An 18,164-nucleotide genomic window follows, 5' to 3' on the forward strand; every position below is an offset into this window, starting at 1 on the left:
TGTTTTTGGTCTGTGGGAGGAAACCGGAGGAAACCCACGCACACACAGAGAGAACATGCAAACTCCATGCACAAAGGCCCTTGTTCCAAGCCGATTGAAACTTCTTGCTGCAAGGACAAGAGTACTAACCACTACACCAACTGTGCGGCCCCCTCTCACAACATAATTAGACTCGCTGCTATAATAGGGATGCAGGATTTTTGTACGTGTATTTATTTTATCTTAAAACATATATCTCCATGTGCTGTGAAATGTGTGGGCAAAATAATATGTTAATTTAACTAGAGACAAAATGAAATGACCTCTGTATTTGGGTGCAGGGAAAAAAGTACACAGTATGAGATACTGGCAAATGGTCCAATATTGTACATCCCTAATGTATATTTAGTAACCTCTGACAATTAGGGACGACCACAAGCCTTGTGTGACACAACTTAGACACACAAACATTTAGTTCTTTTCTTAAATTACAGGGGTTACGTGTATTTTTTTTTTTTTTTTTAAGGTCATTCACTTTCACAGAGACAATTTTATTGGTATTCTCCAGAAATAATTCATTATCTAATTCACCCAGGGATCAAAATGCAGCCATTTAAGAGTCCCTTCAACATATGATGACTGCACATACTGTTTGTTTAATAGCTTAAGTGTCTTTTGTGTTTACCCTCACTGCGAAAAAAAAGAAAAAAAAAGGAAGTACCTCCTACGATTACGAGAATAAAGACGTGTGTGTCTCGGTCTGTTTGTGTTGCCGGGTGTTTCAGATGGATGTCGGGCAACTATTCATTCAATCAACTTACACTTAAAGAATGTCAATACGGTGAATAGCAGAGACATGCTAATGGATTCCGAGTAGCTGCCAAGGGAAATGTATTTTATGGTTTCTCCTGCAGTGTTTTTGGTCATGCATGCACATTGCATGCTGTACAAACACTGAGACTGTTTTTACTGTATATATAGATGACAGCTATTATATCAAATGGATATCAATTCTTTATCCCATCAGGATTTTCTTTTTTTAACATCAAGCCTTTGACATGGGTCAGGCCTGCAGTATTGCCCACAAATCCAACACATCCTGTGTGATGAACGACCTTTTGGCTTTCTCCTGAGTACTTGTGATTGCCAGACAAAAGAATGGACTCCCCCTGCCATACGTCTGCAAAATAACACCCTAATGCACCCGCTCATCTTTCAAAGCCTCAATGAGTCTCAGAGGAACGTACTCGATACGCCGTTCATTGTACATCCAACCATAAGAAACTGGCGAGGAGACCGTTTTCACAGAACACCATCAGCTCTGCCTTTTCTTATATTCTCCGATACAGCTAAACGGGGACTGTCACAGAGTGGGAGATTATTACTCGTTTAACCAGACTCCATGACGTTTGATGATCTCCGCTAATGAAAAGTTTAGCACCGAGTCAGGGGAAGCGGCCATTAGCCCATTCTGGACAAGTTGAACGGGTAAATCCATAAAAGTAGATGTGTATTGTGCTACTTCTGTAGCAGCCTATGAGGTGTGACAGTGATTACAGCTGTGACTGGGGCTATATATAGCCACATACCCAATAGCAGGTTCTGCCTCGCTCACAAGCACTCTTGGGATCTAATGACATAGCCAGGGGGTTACGCTTCATACTGGCTAAAAACCTCACTGGCAACGGCAGTCACAGTAGGAGGAGCAGGACCGGCTAAAGAAAAATCAACCATAAAATACGATGCAGATTGAGAGGACATGGGGTATTGCTTTCCAATCTGATGCACCTGATGGGGCAAAATGTCCAGACTGAGCACCTTCCATCTCGTCTCCCTTCACTCCTTTTTTGTTTTGACATTTTGTTTTCCACATACTGAATCACCAAATGTTGATCTTCCTTCTCGCTGACATCTCCACAGATACAGAAACCCCCCCCCGCAGAGTTCCCATGGTGGAGACAGGCAGAGGAGGGATTGGAGAAATGCCATCTCCCCATCAAAGGATGCTCTAGATTCTTGCTGAGGTCTCACAGAAGCCGTGAGCAGCACCGAGGCCCAGCCTGGACTGTGACACGTTTGAATTATGCGTTTTTACCTTGGGGCTACTGGACCTGGTGCCAAACCAGCTCCTCGGGCAAACAAAGAAATGTCTAAAGTCCTCCGAAGAAAAGATTTGCCGTCTCTCCCTATACACAAGATTGATATCAACTGTACGTGTTGAGCAACAAGCTGGCTCCTCTTATTAGCTTTCAACAGGGACACTGCCCCAGAAGTTTAGATCCGTCTGTTTAAATAAGGAAATATGTCATGTGGATCTGACTAGCAGCTTGCAAGTTTTTCCAAGTCAAGAAATGTGACATGTAGCAGCCTTGTTATTTGGGAAGGTTGATCAGAATCAAAAACACATCTTAAAATATGACAAAATGTCACTGATTTCATTTGATTTGCATTCTTTCGCAGGGATTTTAGGGTATTCTCTTTGATTCTTCGTCATGAAAAACCAGGTTTCTTACCAAAGATGTTTTCTGACATTGTAATGCCAGTGAATTACTTTTCTGAATTAATTTGCCAGCAGCGACCAAGCAGATGAGCTTCCTCTGTACTAGTTGTTCTGAGATTGCGTTTTGTAATGTAGCATCAATTATTAAAGCCTCTTTAATAATGGGCTTATTTCTTTCTTTTTTTTTTTTTTATCTAGCTGTCAAACAACTTAAATATGGATTTACATCAGCAACTTATTTGATATTCAAAGCCAAATGCATGGTGCACTGCTTCTCTGAAAATGATCCATTAATGCTCCTATATGTCAGAACCACTCTTTTGTGACAGGCTCGGTGGGTGATTGGTGATTTAAGGTTGTTTGTTTTGTTTACTGCATTGGTCAGTCAGGTGCCTGTTTACACATGTATACCCATTGTGCATCTCATAACAAATGGGATGAATAGCACAACTAGTGTAAAGTGCTTTGAGTGGTCATCAAATGTATGAAGGTGCGATACAAGTACACACCGTCTTGCTCCAACTTGGTTAAAATGTCATCTCTGTGTCGCAGCCTCTTGGTGGATTAAGAATGCAGAGGAGGTGTTGGATGAGCTACGGTGTAAAAAAAGCATCAGGTGAAGTATTTCTCTGCTTCTGCTACAGATACAGAAGTGCAAACGTCGTTTGCACACATCGGTTTCAAATGGGGCCCTGCCTGAAACATCCAAACTGTCCAACAGACATCCTAAAAGTACACCCTGAGGGCAGTTAAATGCTCCGTATGTGGTTTCTGCCACCAGGCATCTCTCAAACAATAACAAAAGACCTCGCCTGATGACATCGGGAAGCAATGAGAATTGTTGTTCCGACCCTGAAGCGCCCCCACACTTCACAGGTAAAGATTCAGTAGTCGTGATGCACTGGTGACAAATGCACACAGTAAATAAATAAATAAAAGACAATACACCGGCTACATAAAAGAATTGAATATGTCCGTCCTCACTCCGACATTTCAGAGAGGGTTATAGCAGAGACTGGGAAAGTGGACGACATCAACTAAAAGGCAACCAAAACAAAAATGTTCTGTTGTCTTAACACGGATTTAAATGATCTGGCTACACTTCAACAAAATCTATAACCTAAGTCTCTGCATTTTCAGATGTTTTAATGCAGAGCTTACATATTACATCTGTACGTTTGTACGCTGTTTCAGTACTAATGTATCTAGTTATATTTGAATTTTCCATTTATCCATTTAAGTACAACGAGCACCAGCATTGCTAGATGTTAAATCCATCCATTTCATTAATGTTTTCACTCGGCCCGGAGATGGACCAAGAACTCTTAGACTGGTGTCCTGTCCCGGGTGTGACCCCACCTTTCGCCCTATGGTCTGCAGGGATTGGCCCCAGCGCCCCCTCATGTGGAGGATAAAGCATTAGACGATGAACTTTTTCAAACGTTATCACATTGTGTTTCACATGCCTTGAAATTCGCAGTACTGTGCAAAAGTCTTACACTGTATCTCGGTGTTATAACTCGTACGGCATGTGTATGTGAAGCTCAAGCATGTCTCCAATAAAATGGACTAAAGGACAAACACAGATTTCACCAGCGTCATTATTTAGGTTCCACTCCAGGTTTAAGAAAGCCAGGATCATGCCACTGATCAAGTGTAGGGGTAGGTCCAATAAAGTGATTGATAAATAATTATTAAGGCAATACTTTATGCCATAATTGCTTCATTTATTCATTATGGCTTAAGACTTTTGCACAGTACACACTGTTTTATCACAATTAGTGTGCAAGGGCCTCATTAATGACACCCGACACAATCATTCCTTTTTCCATTTCACGACAGTACACAGCGGGCAGCTAAAACCATGAAAGTCTCTCAATGATACCGGGTTGCCCACCCGAGGCAAAAGTTCTTTATCTTGAAGAAATTGGTGACAATCCAATCCTAAAAAAAAGTGGCCAAGGATTTTACTGCACCTTGTCAAGCACCGACGATATAGAGAAGGTTTGCAAAAGTTATGTCCAGAAATGTTTTATGAAACAGTCGCCTTTTTTTTTCCCCCAATAACGTGCTATTTTATAGTGTTTGGGTGAATGTAAATTCCACAAAATGACACTTGCATCACGTCGAGTCAGAGGTATATCACTTTACAACGCAGCTTTCACACAGCACAGCTGATGCTGCTGCTGCTGCTCTCAATATCCTGAAATATGATGTGCATCGAATAATCACCAGCATAGTTATTATGAACAATCTGTCATCATATGGCTGGAATATTACAGCCCCTACCACTGACACAGGCTGTACAAATTTAATGATACGCACAGCAGACGGAAGTTTCTGCTGACCACAGTGTGAGAGGACAATAAAAAAATAAAAAAATAAAAAAGAGTTACAGAAACACAAACCGCAGCAGATGCACATAAAAACACAACCAAAATGACCTTTCTGTACCACGGCAAATAAAAGTGTGCCGCGCAAACAACAAGCACAATTTGATTTAGCCTGGTGTGAGTGTTCCTATAGAGGTGCTGGAGTGCAATGTGCCTCTTACGTAATTAGCCTCCTGTGTGAAATGTAATTTGTTTTGGTTAATGTAAGTGCTAATTATCCTCCTGAAGCAAATGTGAAAAAGTGTTGTGAATGTGGCTGAAACGCACAACCGTCCTCCTGTTACACTTGACTTTATTGGCACAATGCATCATTTCAATACAATATCTTGCCATTACATGGATGATTTAGTCCAGCACACCACTTTGCAATGTCACTTCCATCTGTGCTCTCATCACTCCCTCCCTCCGTCCGTCCCCCCTTTCCTGCTTTCCTCTCCCCGGCTACCATGTGACTGTTCTGCACTGTGACAGGGAGCATTCTGTCCGTCAGCCAGACAGACAGACAGACAGTGCCCTTTCTGTAGTAGACCGATGACTGGACCTGCAGGTGAGTTTCACTCATACCTGGGCCAAAATGTATGAAACACAGAAGAATGAATTTGAACACCTGACAGAGACTTGCATCCACAGCAGTCACTTGAGCATGAGAGCCGAGGTGACCTTCTCAGATTTCATTTCAGCTGGTTATATTTTTTTCCCCTCCCTTCTTTCTCGCTCTCCTTCCCAGAACAAGTGAGTAATTAGAGCAGAAACATTTCCCCACACACCCAGGCTGTCTAAGTGCCGAGCTGCTTTTATCCTCGTCTACATGCAGGCAAGGCTTTAATAAAAACAGTAAGGTTTGTTACTGCAAACATTACGGTTGTTATATTGGAAGCCGTTTTTCTCGTTCCGGTGCTCATCAGCGAACGACATCAGAAGAACCAGCACTCGCACGCGATAAGATTATCCCAGTGGCTGTCATGTGTCGTGAGTCATAATATTATGAGTGTCATTTCAAATAATTTAGTCACTGTGGATTAGCGTTAATGTGGTGCATCTCTCTCCTTCACAAGGACCAGTTTAGTTTCAGTGATTAGACACACTCGAGCTACATGACATTAAAATAGGTCCAAATCCCTTAAGATCACCACACATTATCCTACAGATACGAGGTGTTTCCCTGTACATGATATGCTCATTTATACAGCACATACAGGATGGCTTTCCTGTGACTTGCTATTGTTGATTAACGCCTCCCTTTCACTCCCATATGTCTCTTTTGTCATTACTCAAGATTGCCTCGCAGGGGTGTAATTGGTGGGGGACATGGGGGATGCACCTCCTACGAATAGCACACACACACACACACACAAATACCTTTCACACTCAGAAAACTGTCAACATGTTAAGAAAAAAAAAGTAGTGAGGAAAATGTGGGCACTATAGGAAAGTGGTGTGGTTGTTGGTGCCAAACGGGTTAATCCAAGCGTTTCAGAACCCACTGATCTATTGGAATATTCACACACAACTTTATAGAGAACCGTCCAACAAAGAGCAGCTTGCTGGGAAGAGATTCCTTGTTGATGCCAGAGGTCAATGTATAAGGAACCAGGCAGGTTTGGGATCACAGAAAGCCGACTCAAATAGCCGCCCATTGCAACCACCAAGACTGCACTTGGTGCCACTCCCAACAATTGAATGGCCTGTGTACCTAATAAAGTAGCCACTGAGAGTAAATACTATTGATGATCCAGTAACGGGATAAATCAGAGATTGATTTTTTTTTTTTTTTTGTTAACAAACCAAACTAATATAGAAGCAGTGACAGCACTGCTGCTGCTGCTGCTAGTGTGGCTGCTGCTACCAGTCCAGTCTTTCTTAATTTAATTGTGCCTTTGGTAACAGCCCTTGATAACAATGTTTTCGTTCAATTATAAAACGGTCCGGTGAATTGTCTTAACACTTATTCAGCGCGAGGGAAAAGTGAGAAGGGGAGCAGCAGAAAGCCAAGTCCGGGTCCACTGCCATTCACGTGATGCTCTGCTACCCCATTAACATAATATAATTAAAACGCACAGGGAGACATGTATCACCTTTCACAACAGCTTCTACGTTTCCTCACTGCAGAGTTTGTGAAACATGGTGGGGGGGGAGCTTGCTGAGCTCCTATAAAAAAGGGGCTCCCATAACAGTAAGGAAATGCTACATTTGTGTGGAGGGTCGTTATAGCCAAAAACATTATTTGACTTATTATTTGTTTGAGACACACAGGCTGACCGACACGTGTTTTACAACAAAACTACAATATTGCACGTGAACGACAACGTCACCGCAATCTACTGTAACCAATACAAAGAGGGCTGCTTATCTGGCTACATGTGTATCATAATAGTCACATAACAACAACAACAACAACATAGTGTGATATAATAATAACAATAATCTGATTTCAATGTCATGTCATCTCTGAGGAGGAGCTATGAAACATATGAAAATGATGATAAATCCTGGTTCCTGTACTGATCCTTGGATGGAGGGATCTCAAAAGCTTGATTGTGGATTTTTCTTTCTGTTCCACACACACGCGCGCACACACACGTACACACATACACACACTGTACACACACACACACACACAAAAACACAGTGAGCTTTGAGATTCTGCCCCTGCTGCCAGATATGGACAAACACTCAGATATTAACGTAAAAATAAATGACTTTGTCTAATTGCGTATCTTGTTTGAGGAATGAACCCATCTCTTTTTTTTTCCAGGTTGACACATATCCCTGACCTTAAATGAAATGCCTCATTTAAATCCGCTGTAAACGCCATCACTATAAATCATATTATTAAAAGACACAAGTTGTGCTTTAAGGGATGAAAGGAGGGATTGTATACGCGCGCGTGTGTGTGTGTGTGTGTGTGTGTACATATGTCTTGTTGTTTTTTGATCCGTTTATGCATCGAGTGACGAGCACATACAGTAGTTTCTCCATCCTCTCTTTGTCACTACAGCAGCACCGCGCACACTTGACAGATTTTAACTCCTTCGTACAAAAAGTGGTGAAAACATAAAGGATAAATAAGGAGGTATAATCTTCCCAAAGTTGGGACTAAATTCGAGCCAAAAGTCTTCTCCCTTCCTCGCGCGTGTGTGTCGCGCAAACAACGCCCATCTTCACCGAGGGAAATTAAGAAGAAAAAAAGAAACAAGATGAAGAAGAAAAGCAGTACTGCTTTTTTTTCTCTCTCTCTCTCTGCCCTTACCGTCGAAGACCTTGAAACGACGACGGCCACGACATCCTGGATTTCTTCAGCCCGGGTCGGTGCCCCGTGTCCACTGCGTAAGTCCGATCCATGTTCCTCGGGTTGAGATATCGCTCGGTGTCCGAAAAGCCTCTTTGTCTCACTCGGTCGTTCTTGCGCACTACCAGCGCGTGGTGGTGGAGCGGAGAGAGCGCAGTCTGGTTCTGCTGCCTCCACAGATGTTTGGGCGCCTTCGCACTCACGCCGGTTCCGCCGCCGGCGACCAAAGACGCTGTCCCCACTTTGCCGCACGCAGGGTCCATCCTCCCCTCCGCGATGGTTTAAAACTAAACAAATAAGTATGTTTTCGTTTTGATTTCTTTTTAGCTGGGGGTGATTGCGGGATACTCGGCAGGTTTGTAAAACTGCAAAATATTGTGCCAAAAAATGACATATAAATTAAAAGCGTAGAAGTGCTAGAGACAACTTTTTAGTTACTCTGGGTGCTTCATATCCGGTTAGTTGTTGTTCTTTGTAATGACTTTAACTCCATCAACTTTGTCTGCTCCGTCCTGCTGGGACACATTGGACAGAACATGGATCCACTTGCTCTTCACGAGGTGGACATTTGTCCCCCCCGACTGAGACCGAGACTCTCACACGAGTTTGGCTTCGGTTTGCTTCCCGGTTTCTCCGCACACGCCCATTTCAGCAAAGGTGCTCGTGTCCATGCGGCAGTGAACACTAACGGAAGAGTCCACGCGGGCCGATGGTCCCCTCACAACAACGTGCAACCTCCCGTAACCCCCGCGGCTGTGGTTACCTTGACGCACGGCGCGCGTAAAACCTCCCGGATGTGACAACTCTTCTTCCCCATCTCAAATCAGCGGGAGGAACATGCGGCAACGGGATATAGGGTACAGGATAATGTATTAAACATGAGGGACCCACCCAAGCACCTCCCCTGAAATCCTCCATGAGTGGAAAGCAGGAGGTGGGAGTGGGCAGAGAGCCAGGTGGCCAAATCACAGCCTATTACAACAAAGAGCCAGTGTAATGATCCAACAAGTCCAAATAAAATGTGAGCCTCACTGAAAAGGGTTTTAAAACACTTGCTATGATTTTGCCAAATTAGGAATTTTGAAAGGCTTTTTAAACCTCTCATCTTTCCTTATAACTCTTCTCTTTTTAAATAAGTATATTTTACTTTGCAAGTGAAATACATAAAATACTGATAGTTTAAGCAAAAATCAGAATAACAAACACATTAAAAAAAGAATAAAACAATACTAAAAGCCTGAATAAAAAGAAAAGTTTTGAACTGCTTTTTAAAAGCGACAACAGTGTCTAAGGGAAAAGGGGAGAGCACTCCACAGTCTAGGTAACATCTGACCTGCTGACCGGGGTGTGAAGCTGTAGCAGATCAGAGGTGTATGGAGGAGTTAGACCATGCAACGCTCTAAAAGTTAGGGTCAAGATTTTAAAATGGATTCTAAAATTCACCCAGCTGGCTTCTCCTCCGTCCTCCTATTTTCCCTCTCACCCCAACCGACCGAGGCAGACGGCTGCACATCTTCTCACACAGAGTTTTTGATCCCTGCGTTGCAGCCAGAGTATTTCTGCAATGCCAGTTTTTGTTGTGCTGTGTCGCGCAGTCGAGTGTGCATCCCCTATGATATCCACTTTCATTCTACGTGACGAGTTGGTGTAGGTTTTTGGTTTCCCAGTGTTACATATATATCGAATTTATATTCTGTTCAATATCAAGTGCAGCTTGGAAATCCCTCCACTTTATCTGTCTGTTGCCTGTCTGTGCTACACCGCGGCTCTGGCTAAGCCTCACCACCTGCACCACCTGCACGTTGCACCTGGTGTTGGCTCACATTGTGAACTGTTGGGCTTCTCTCTTTCCTAGGTAGGCTTGATGGGACTGTTAAGCACTTTGTAACCTGTTGTTAAGAACAGTGCTAATAAATGTCCATTACATTCGAATCATTGTCAAATAAGTTCACACAATGCTGATTAAGTCTATCAGCCACACACGCCTCTGTGTATTTCTCTGTAGAGCAGGGTTTAGATCTTGTGTAGCTCAGTGACGTTCTCGTGCACAACACAGGAAGTGGTTAATTGCATATCAGGACGGAGGGAGGCAACGGCAACGCTGCTGCTGCTGCTGCTGCGAGTGATGGGATAAACACTTCTTAACCCTTTCTACCCCTTGCATACACACGATCGCTCAGTCAGGTCTGATAGTATTGCTTGACAGAGCCTGTTTTCCAATGAAGAACACGACACGCAAACAATGTTTCTGTTCCCAAAAAAACCCAAAACAGAGGCAGCAAATCTCACCAAAAGCTACTTTAAGACACACATGCGGCTCACATTTACAGTAATTCAGCGTCATTACAGGACGTGTGTCAGTCCCCGTGTTTTCCAAAGGAGATTCATATGTCAAACGTCATATTGCTTAATTGCCCCTCATGTGTTGTGATTCTAGCTGCTTTTGTGCCTCCTCCTCCTCCTCCTATTGCCCCACAGCCCATTTCTCTTGTGTGGGGAATGAAATCGCTCCTGCATTAACAGCAGAAGTGTAATCTTCTCAGCAACAAAGAGACTGAAAACAGAAGTGGCAGGTAAGTGTAATGGTGGCAGGAGAGCACCACACAGCAAAGAGAACAGGTGTGTCACGCATGCATTAGCACCGAGGTCCTCCTGTGGTGGTTTGGTCAACATTAACCTATACTAAATCTTACTATTCATTCATTAATAAACATTTTTCTTTTAAATGATAAACTGTTTCCTGGCCCTTTTCATGTAAAACATACAGCCTTAAGGCATCTGTGCATGTCCTATTGACTTGACTGTAAAATGAAATGTATTTGGATGTTTGGATGATGAAGAAAATAAATTGTGTACAGATGTACATGGCTGGAATTGCCCTATAATTCACAGTGGCAAATAAAGAAAAGTATTCAATCGATTTAGTGCAGTTACATTATTGCAACACAGGTCTGTCTACAGGGAAGAGTTCTGCCTCAGCTCGCATGCACACAGACTGACCAACATCCTTTCAGTACAATAGTAGAGACTGTGTTTAAACCGTATGGGAAGAAAAGATCCCGGATATAATCAGTACATTCAATTTAAAAGACATAACATGCCGGGTCAAGTTCTTTGAAAAAGGGCCAGCCCTGTAGCTGCACGACCCCCAAGGATACACCACACGCCGCTGCAGAAATGAATACTGTACACTGAGGACTTACCTGAACCTTCATCATTATTCATTGCGTTTATTTTCCATGCCTTTGTTTCTTAACAAGGTCACAAGGAAGACGACATCCCAGCATGCACTGGGATTTAGCTGAACCAAACAATATACCAGATGGGCCCCATTTTTTACTTTGTTTTGCCTTTTTTGCAAAAATAGACAAATAGATAATGATATTGACATTCTACCATCCATATTACATTAAAACCGACACCTGTTAAGGTAGTTTTAAGTCGTATTCACACCTAATAGTCCGCTAGACTCGGTTCAAATGGGGGTTGCAACATTCAGCCGCTCCCAGTTTGCTTTCACACTTTCGCACCTTTTGAGAAACGTATTCCCCTCCTCGCCTACATCAAGAATTACTTGGAGAAGGAGAAGACGAGACAACAACGAACAAGAAAACTGGCTCATCTGTTATTGCAGATGTTAATGCAGGACAACATGTTTCCTCTACATGAGACCAAAATCTGGAGCTGCATCAAGTGCTATGGTTTTTACGTGAACATACGACACATTTCTCCCGGCTATCGTTCTGCATATCCGTATGTTTTGGTTGTGCATACCCACAATGCCCTGCACTGTAGTCCGCTTCCTGCATTTGGTTTACTTGAAGCGAACCGAGACCAACGTTTCAGGCGGACCAGTGTTCGGTTGCACATTCACACCTCCCCAAATGAACCGGACTTTCCAAGCAAACAAACTAGGATTTGAATTAGAAGGGCTGGTGTGAGCGCGACTTTAGTGTCTAGGCCAAATCTGAATCCATGAAAAACATAAATATTATATGTCATTTTCTCTATATTCTTTCTCTTTCTCCGCCCATTTAAGTCAGAGCTAAATCAGAAACCTAAGTCATACACACCAAATATTGGTGGAGACCAGAAGACACACGGCCAGTGTGAACACACACGCCACAGTCAGTGCCTGCAGCGGCGACATACACACCACACATGTAGTGTGAACCAGGCCTAAGCCTCTCCGCTCCACATGAATCTCTGTGTACTTTGCAGAATAGTGTCGCTTTCAAGCAGCAGCCAGAGTTCACCGTATATCCGCAGAGATTGGACAGTTTATCGCGGCACCAGACAGCCTAAAGATATTTGACCCCTACAGTGACCTCTGGTGCTCTTCACGAGAACGGAAACAGCTGGAGTAGACATCTTACACATCACAATAAAAGCATGTAAAATAAACAAGATATTTATGTTAGTTAGAGGAACCTGCTTCCCATCTCTCCTTCTTCTGAGCTTGCTCTCATCCCGCTCTATGGCAGTGGTCTGATTCGGCCATCGCTCTTTATCGTTGGTGAGCCGCTAAAATGCTCTCCCTCTCCTTTGCTCGTCCCCCGACTGTTTTAGCATCAGCGGCCAGCAGCTATCTACCATCTTTACTTTTTATGAATACAAGTGGCGAAGAGGCAGACTAACAACATGGACACAACAACATAAATCACCAAAAGTTACATGCTGACAGCACATATCTGTTAGCTGTTAGTATAATGAGATCACTTTATTCTTACCCACGTTTTTTTCCTACCACGTATGTTTATTTGGAATAAGAGAGTCACGATTGAGATAAGGGCAGTCGATACTTAGTGATTACACCTGACTGCTGTCTGCGCCAATACTGACCTTATTAAATAGAGCAGGTCGTCAGCCCGACCCGGTCAATTCGCAGTAAGTAGTTTCTCAGTCACGACACAATGTTAGAATTCTTTCAGTATACGTTGGAACTTTGCAGAGACCTCAACTAAAGGCTGGTGTACACATGTATCAGCCTTGCAATTTCTCAACGTTAAACTGTCCTGCACATAGACCAATTCCACACGTCACCCCATGCTAAGGATCGATCAAAGTATAGCCACATATCTTTATTCTACAACTACATAGAAATTTAAATAGTTGAACAGTTCATTTCCGCTTGCCATCTGACATATTGTATTCTGCTGTATTCTCATCAGCCACTTTATTAGGTACATGTGTTTATCCCTTAGAACACAGAGCATTTAGGCTGCCTTTTTCCATTACTGTTTAAGCGTAGAGTTCATACAGAGGCTATAAGAATGTGCAATATAAAGTTTCTAATATCCTTTTTTTCCAGCACAACCTAGGCAATCTGATTAAAAAACGATTTTATTTTGACCAACTATATAAACACACCTGAGCAAAAAGTGCTCAATTTGTGAAATTTGGAAATATGTCACATATGCCAACTTCGCTTGTCTAATTTTTCTGAACAAAAAAATAAAGAAAAAAACGGTCAATTTTGTGACTTCTGCACAATTATTGCTATTTTATATCACTACTAAACAATGTGATATAAAATGAATCATCACTCATCACCCCAGGATGTCCATATAAGGAGTTGTGTGTTATTTACCAAGGCTGCACCTGAGCACTAAGGGTTAACTTGCTGTCAACAGAAATGTCCGCGCATCAGAATGAAGTGATTTAAGCGAGTGAATGTGGCATGGTTGGTGATGGTGTCGGACGAGTTCTGGTCAAGTGGGATTTTCACACACAACCATCTCCGGTGTTTACAAAGGATGGTCCAAATAATAGAAAATATCCAGTGAGCAGCGATCTTCAAGGTCCTTTTTGATCCCAGAGATTGGAGGAGAATCGGTAATTCAAATAACTGCTCATGAGAAACATGACACTGCGTCTCTGAGCGCAGCAGAAGACCACTCATTCCACTTTATTTAGTTGTCCTGTGAGTAACTTATACAGTGGCCAGTCAGTATCTATGGCCCTTAGGTTGGCATTTTAGAATTTGCAATATCACTGCACTGCTATTTTTCTTTTAACCTAGAATTTATCTTTCCCAGCACTGTGTGTGTGCGTGTGTGTGTGTGTTCAGTCTATGCGAGTGTAAATTTACATTTGAACACTTTGTCACTTCCTGTTAGCGAGTGTCCGTGAGTTAGTTGATTTGTCCACGCGCTGCTAATTATTCATGAGGCCTCGTTTGTCATGCAGTTTTTAAAATTGCGCTCGTTCATTATAATTAAAAACAAAAGGACATTTGTTTACATTTATGTGCATGTAAACAACACAAAGCCCTGTTTATTATTTACCACTCTTACATTATTCATAGTACAAAAATCAGGCCGTATCGGGACTTGCAACACAATCAGTTATTTTTTTGAGGCGCCGCAAGATATAATTTATGTCAAAAATTGTGGTTTAATCTCATTATAGATTAAACACAATCACTGACGATTGTTTTCACATATGACAATACACTACTTTGTGCCGCTCCATCACACATGGATTAATATTGCATTTAATGTCACTAAACTCACTCAGACATTTAGTGGAGCACATGGTTTCTTTTGTTATTCTTCACAACTATATATTATTTTTGTCACTGCTGCGCTGAATTATAGATGAGTCAAGCTTGAAGCAAAGTTAAGAGGTATGGACATTTCTCCGTATGACGCATTTCCCCCTCCTACAGCCCATTTGTTTTTCGACCTTTAATGGTTAATGTGTTTTCGTTATGAAGGCAGTCAAATCTGGAACAAATTGCAATAAATCCAAACAGTCATATACAGTATATGTAATCAAGCAAGCACTCACTCACTTTCTCTTAAAAGTAAATATTACAATATTGTTGTAAATGGTAGTGGAGAGGGTGGAAGGCCTGCACTGCTTTTGTCTCCCTTACACCGAGCCTTTATCAAATTACACCACACTTCTCCATCCACTGTAACAGGATTTTCAAAGATAGGACAGTTGCACTCTTGAGGATTAGTTGCCCTTTACTGAAGTTCATGTAAAAGTGTGCTAACAGTTATAATGTCAGACATCATCAGAAATGATTCACTATTGACTACAGTATGTTTAGTAAGAGACAAAGACGGACAAGAATCAACTTCTAGTATACATACAGTGCTTGACACGTTTAGACCACTGGTCATAAAAAAGTAAATGACACACACAGACACACACACACACACACACACACTCAGACACAGATCGTAGAGGAAATCTACATAATTGAAAAGATGACACACTGCTTACGGGGCTACAGGAAGCTCAGTTTGAAGAAAAATGGACAATATTCAAGAGCAGAAGAGCGACAAAGACCACGGGAAAGTTAGCTGAGCTTGAGTAGAAGAAACCTGGAACATGGACAGATTGCTTTTGAATGTAACTCCCACTTGTTTTGTATAAAGGAAAAACTGTCAATAGTGACAAAAAGAGCTTTTACATACTGGTGTATGAACCATATGCCAGTGAATTAGAGCAGCTGTGGCACAAACCTCACATGACGTGGTGGTCTAATAAATGTGATGCAGACTGTATATGATTGACGCTGTAACTTACTGAGTTTAGAGCCACGCGTCACTGGCTTTTTTCCTTTCCCCACAAAGAAGTCTCCAAGTCAATACCATTTTCTTTCTTCTTGTTTTTAAAGTCTGTCCACCGCGTCTTGTAACACATTATCTCATTAAAGCCGAGTTAACAAGCTCGGGCCTTATTAATACACCGATCCTCACTCTTTCTCTGTCTTTTGTTTATTCACTCCGTGAGACACCGCAGGTCCCATCAAACAGAGAGAGCAAGACAGAGGGACAAAGCAGGAAAAAGTAAGAGTGATGTGTCTTCTGTCTCATCTGGCACACGATGAGCCATTGCATGGTGCTATGCAGGCGGTGCGAGGGTGATGAGAGGGATACGGGGCCCTTTTGAAGCATGCCATCGTGATCAAAGACGGGGAAGAGGAGTGTGGCTCTCTCTTTGATTGACAAGTGACCCCTGTCATTTGCGTCCGTGCACAGTGCTAACCCGGTGAAATGGGGATTTTCCAGACACAGGCAGATCAGTTTGACCACTAAATATTCGTGACTTTATTTCGGGAGTAAATTATGACTTCCCCGCTGGAGCGCAGCCTTCGATACAGAATGCTGTTTGCTTTGTTTGTTTCTGTCTCCCCTCAGAGAATCAAGCTGGTTGGAGTCCTGATGCTGTTTCCTGCCAAATCTCATCCGAAGCAACTCTGATGGGGTGTGATTCGTTTCTCCGTTGTTATATGGTCATGATTTCCAAGCCCACAGAGACTGTGAGTGCTGAACATGTTTTTTATCTTTTGTACTCACTTTTTCTTATTCTCTTTTTGCCATCAAAGAGAAGAAAATAAATAGCTGTTGTAGCCTCTTAAGCTGAGACTTTAAAGTCTGCAGCCTGCGAGAGACAAAATCTCATACAAAGGCTTTGATAATTATTGTGAAATGACATTCACGTGACTACAGTTACATAACACTGTGGATTTGTCAAACCAGTAAAAAAAAACAAAAGAAAAACATGTGTTTTTTCAAATCCAGAAACAGGTGATCTGCTCAATAATTTCCTCTCGCGCTGCGGTTCTGTTTATGATGCTTCAAAAAGGTGAATTACACTGCTTATTTTCCACAAACACAAACTCTCCGTTTGGCATAGTTGTCTGATGATTCACACTCCACAGAGCATGCAGCCAGTCAGGGATCATTTAGATATCTGTGGATTGCATCTTATTAGTGCACCACATGTGAAACATGACCCAGCTAACCCATGTCCAAACCATAACGTAACTGAGTTATTACTTCAGGTCACCATTGTTTCCTACTCACTTCATCTGATTTTGGTGAGACATGAAAACTAGAACGGATCACCATCCATCACGGCAATTATTCAGCATTTCATTTCAGCTTTTTATGAGGAAAGGTGACAGAATGAAACTTGACTGTCTATTAATGACCCTTTGCAGTACATTTGTCAGGTAGTCTTGCCCAAAGCACCTCTCACACTGCTTCCATCCACATACCAAAATATTGAACAACCAATATTATGATTTATGTATGAACTGCTCTACCCATGTTTGCTTATCATTCGTCTTGTGGCTTCGACCTCATAACCATCTAATAACAGTGGAATAGCTTTCTAATAACCGTCTTCATCTTAATCCGTCTTTATCTGTCACAAATGTCCTTGTTTTGCAAATCGAGACGTTGCTGACTGAGCCGTTGCTCTGCTTGATTCTGTTCACTCCAGCACAAAATTAATATTCCAGATCGATTTTAGCTGTGACAACATTTTCCTGGGGGGGGAGAAAAAAAAAACCCCACACAAACAACGCAAGTCGCATGAAATCTTAACACTGGTCAAGATGTGGAGCCGAGATTTTGCGGGATGGGATTGGACTTTGTATTCTGCTGTGGCAAACAGAGATAAGCCGGTTTTACATCATCCATCCATCTTCTACCGCTTTCTCCTCCACGTGAGGGTCACAGGGAGATATGGCAATCTCAGCTGACATAGGGCAATAGGCATAATATCCCCATATTCCATGTTTTTGGACTGTGGGAGAGAACCGGAGAACCTGGAGAAAACCCACGCACACATGGGGAGAACATGCAGAAAGACCCAGGTGTTCTTGCTGCAAAGGCAAGAGTGCTAACCACCCGCCTGTTTTAAACTTTGGTAATTTCCTCTCAGATTACACTTCTTTTGTGGGCAACTTTAGTCCTGGACCAGCGTGGCATCCATTAGACTAATGTAAGAGGACGGCAGATGATGATGGCCAGAATCCAAGCAGCTTCGAAACCACCTCCAAGACGTGTCCCTAATTGTCCTCATGCTCACAGTTGCATAACGAGGGAAACAACGTCATAACTGCCAAAATAAAATGAAGGATGATGAAATATCTACTGGTTTTTGAGTTCGTCTTGCAAATATGACCTTTGGCAGAAGTGGTGGTAGAAGTGGCAGAAATAAAATAAAATAAAAACAAATGAATATTCATGGTACA

The 18,164-nt window shown here is 42.3% G+C and overlaps 1 protein-coding gene across 1 annotated transcript in view; it reads right to left on the bottom strand.

Moving 5' to 3' along the window:
* pde4d (phosphodiesterase 4D, cAMP-specific) overlaps positions 1-11,067 on the bottom strand; it is a 135,701-nt gene extending 124,634 nt beyond the window's left edge. The window contains exon 1 of the mRNA XM_044025701.1: positions 8,123-11,067. Coding sequence (XP_043881636.1) covers positions 8,123-8,424 — 302 coding nt within the window. The 5' untranslated portion in view covers positions 8,425-11,067. The remainder of the gene's footprint in view (positions 1-8,122) is intronic.
* Positions 11,068-18,164: the final 7,097 nt, after the last annotated feature.

This window comes from Solea senegalensis, linkage group LG5 (assembly GCF_019176455.1).
Source record: "Solea senegalensis isolate Sse05_10M linkage group LG5, IFAPA_SoseM_1, whole genome shotgun sequence".
In the NCBI taxonomy this organism is placed as follows: domain Eukaryota; kingdom Metazoa; phylum Chordata; class Actinopteri; order Pleuronectiformes; family Soleidae; genus Solea; species Solea senegalensis.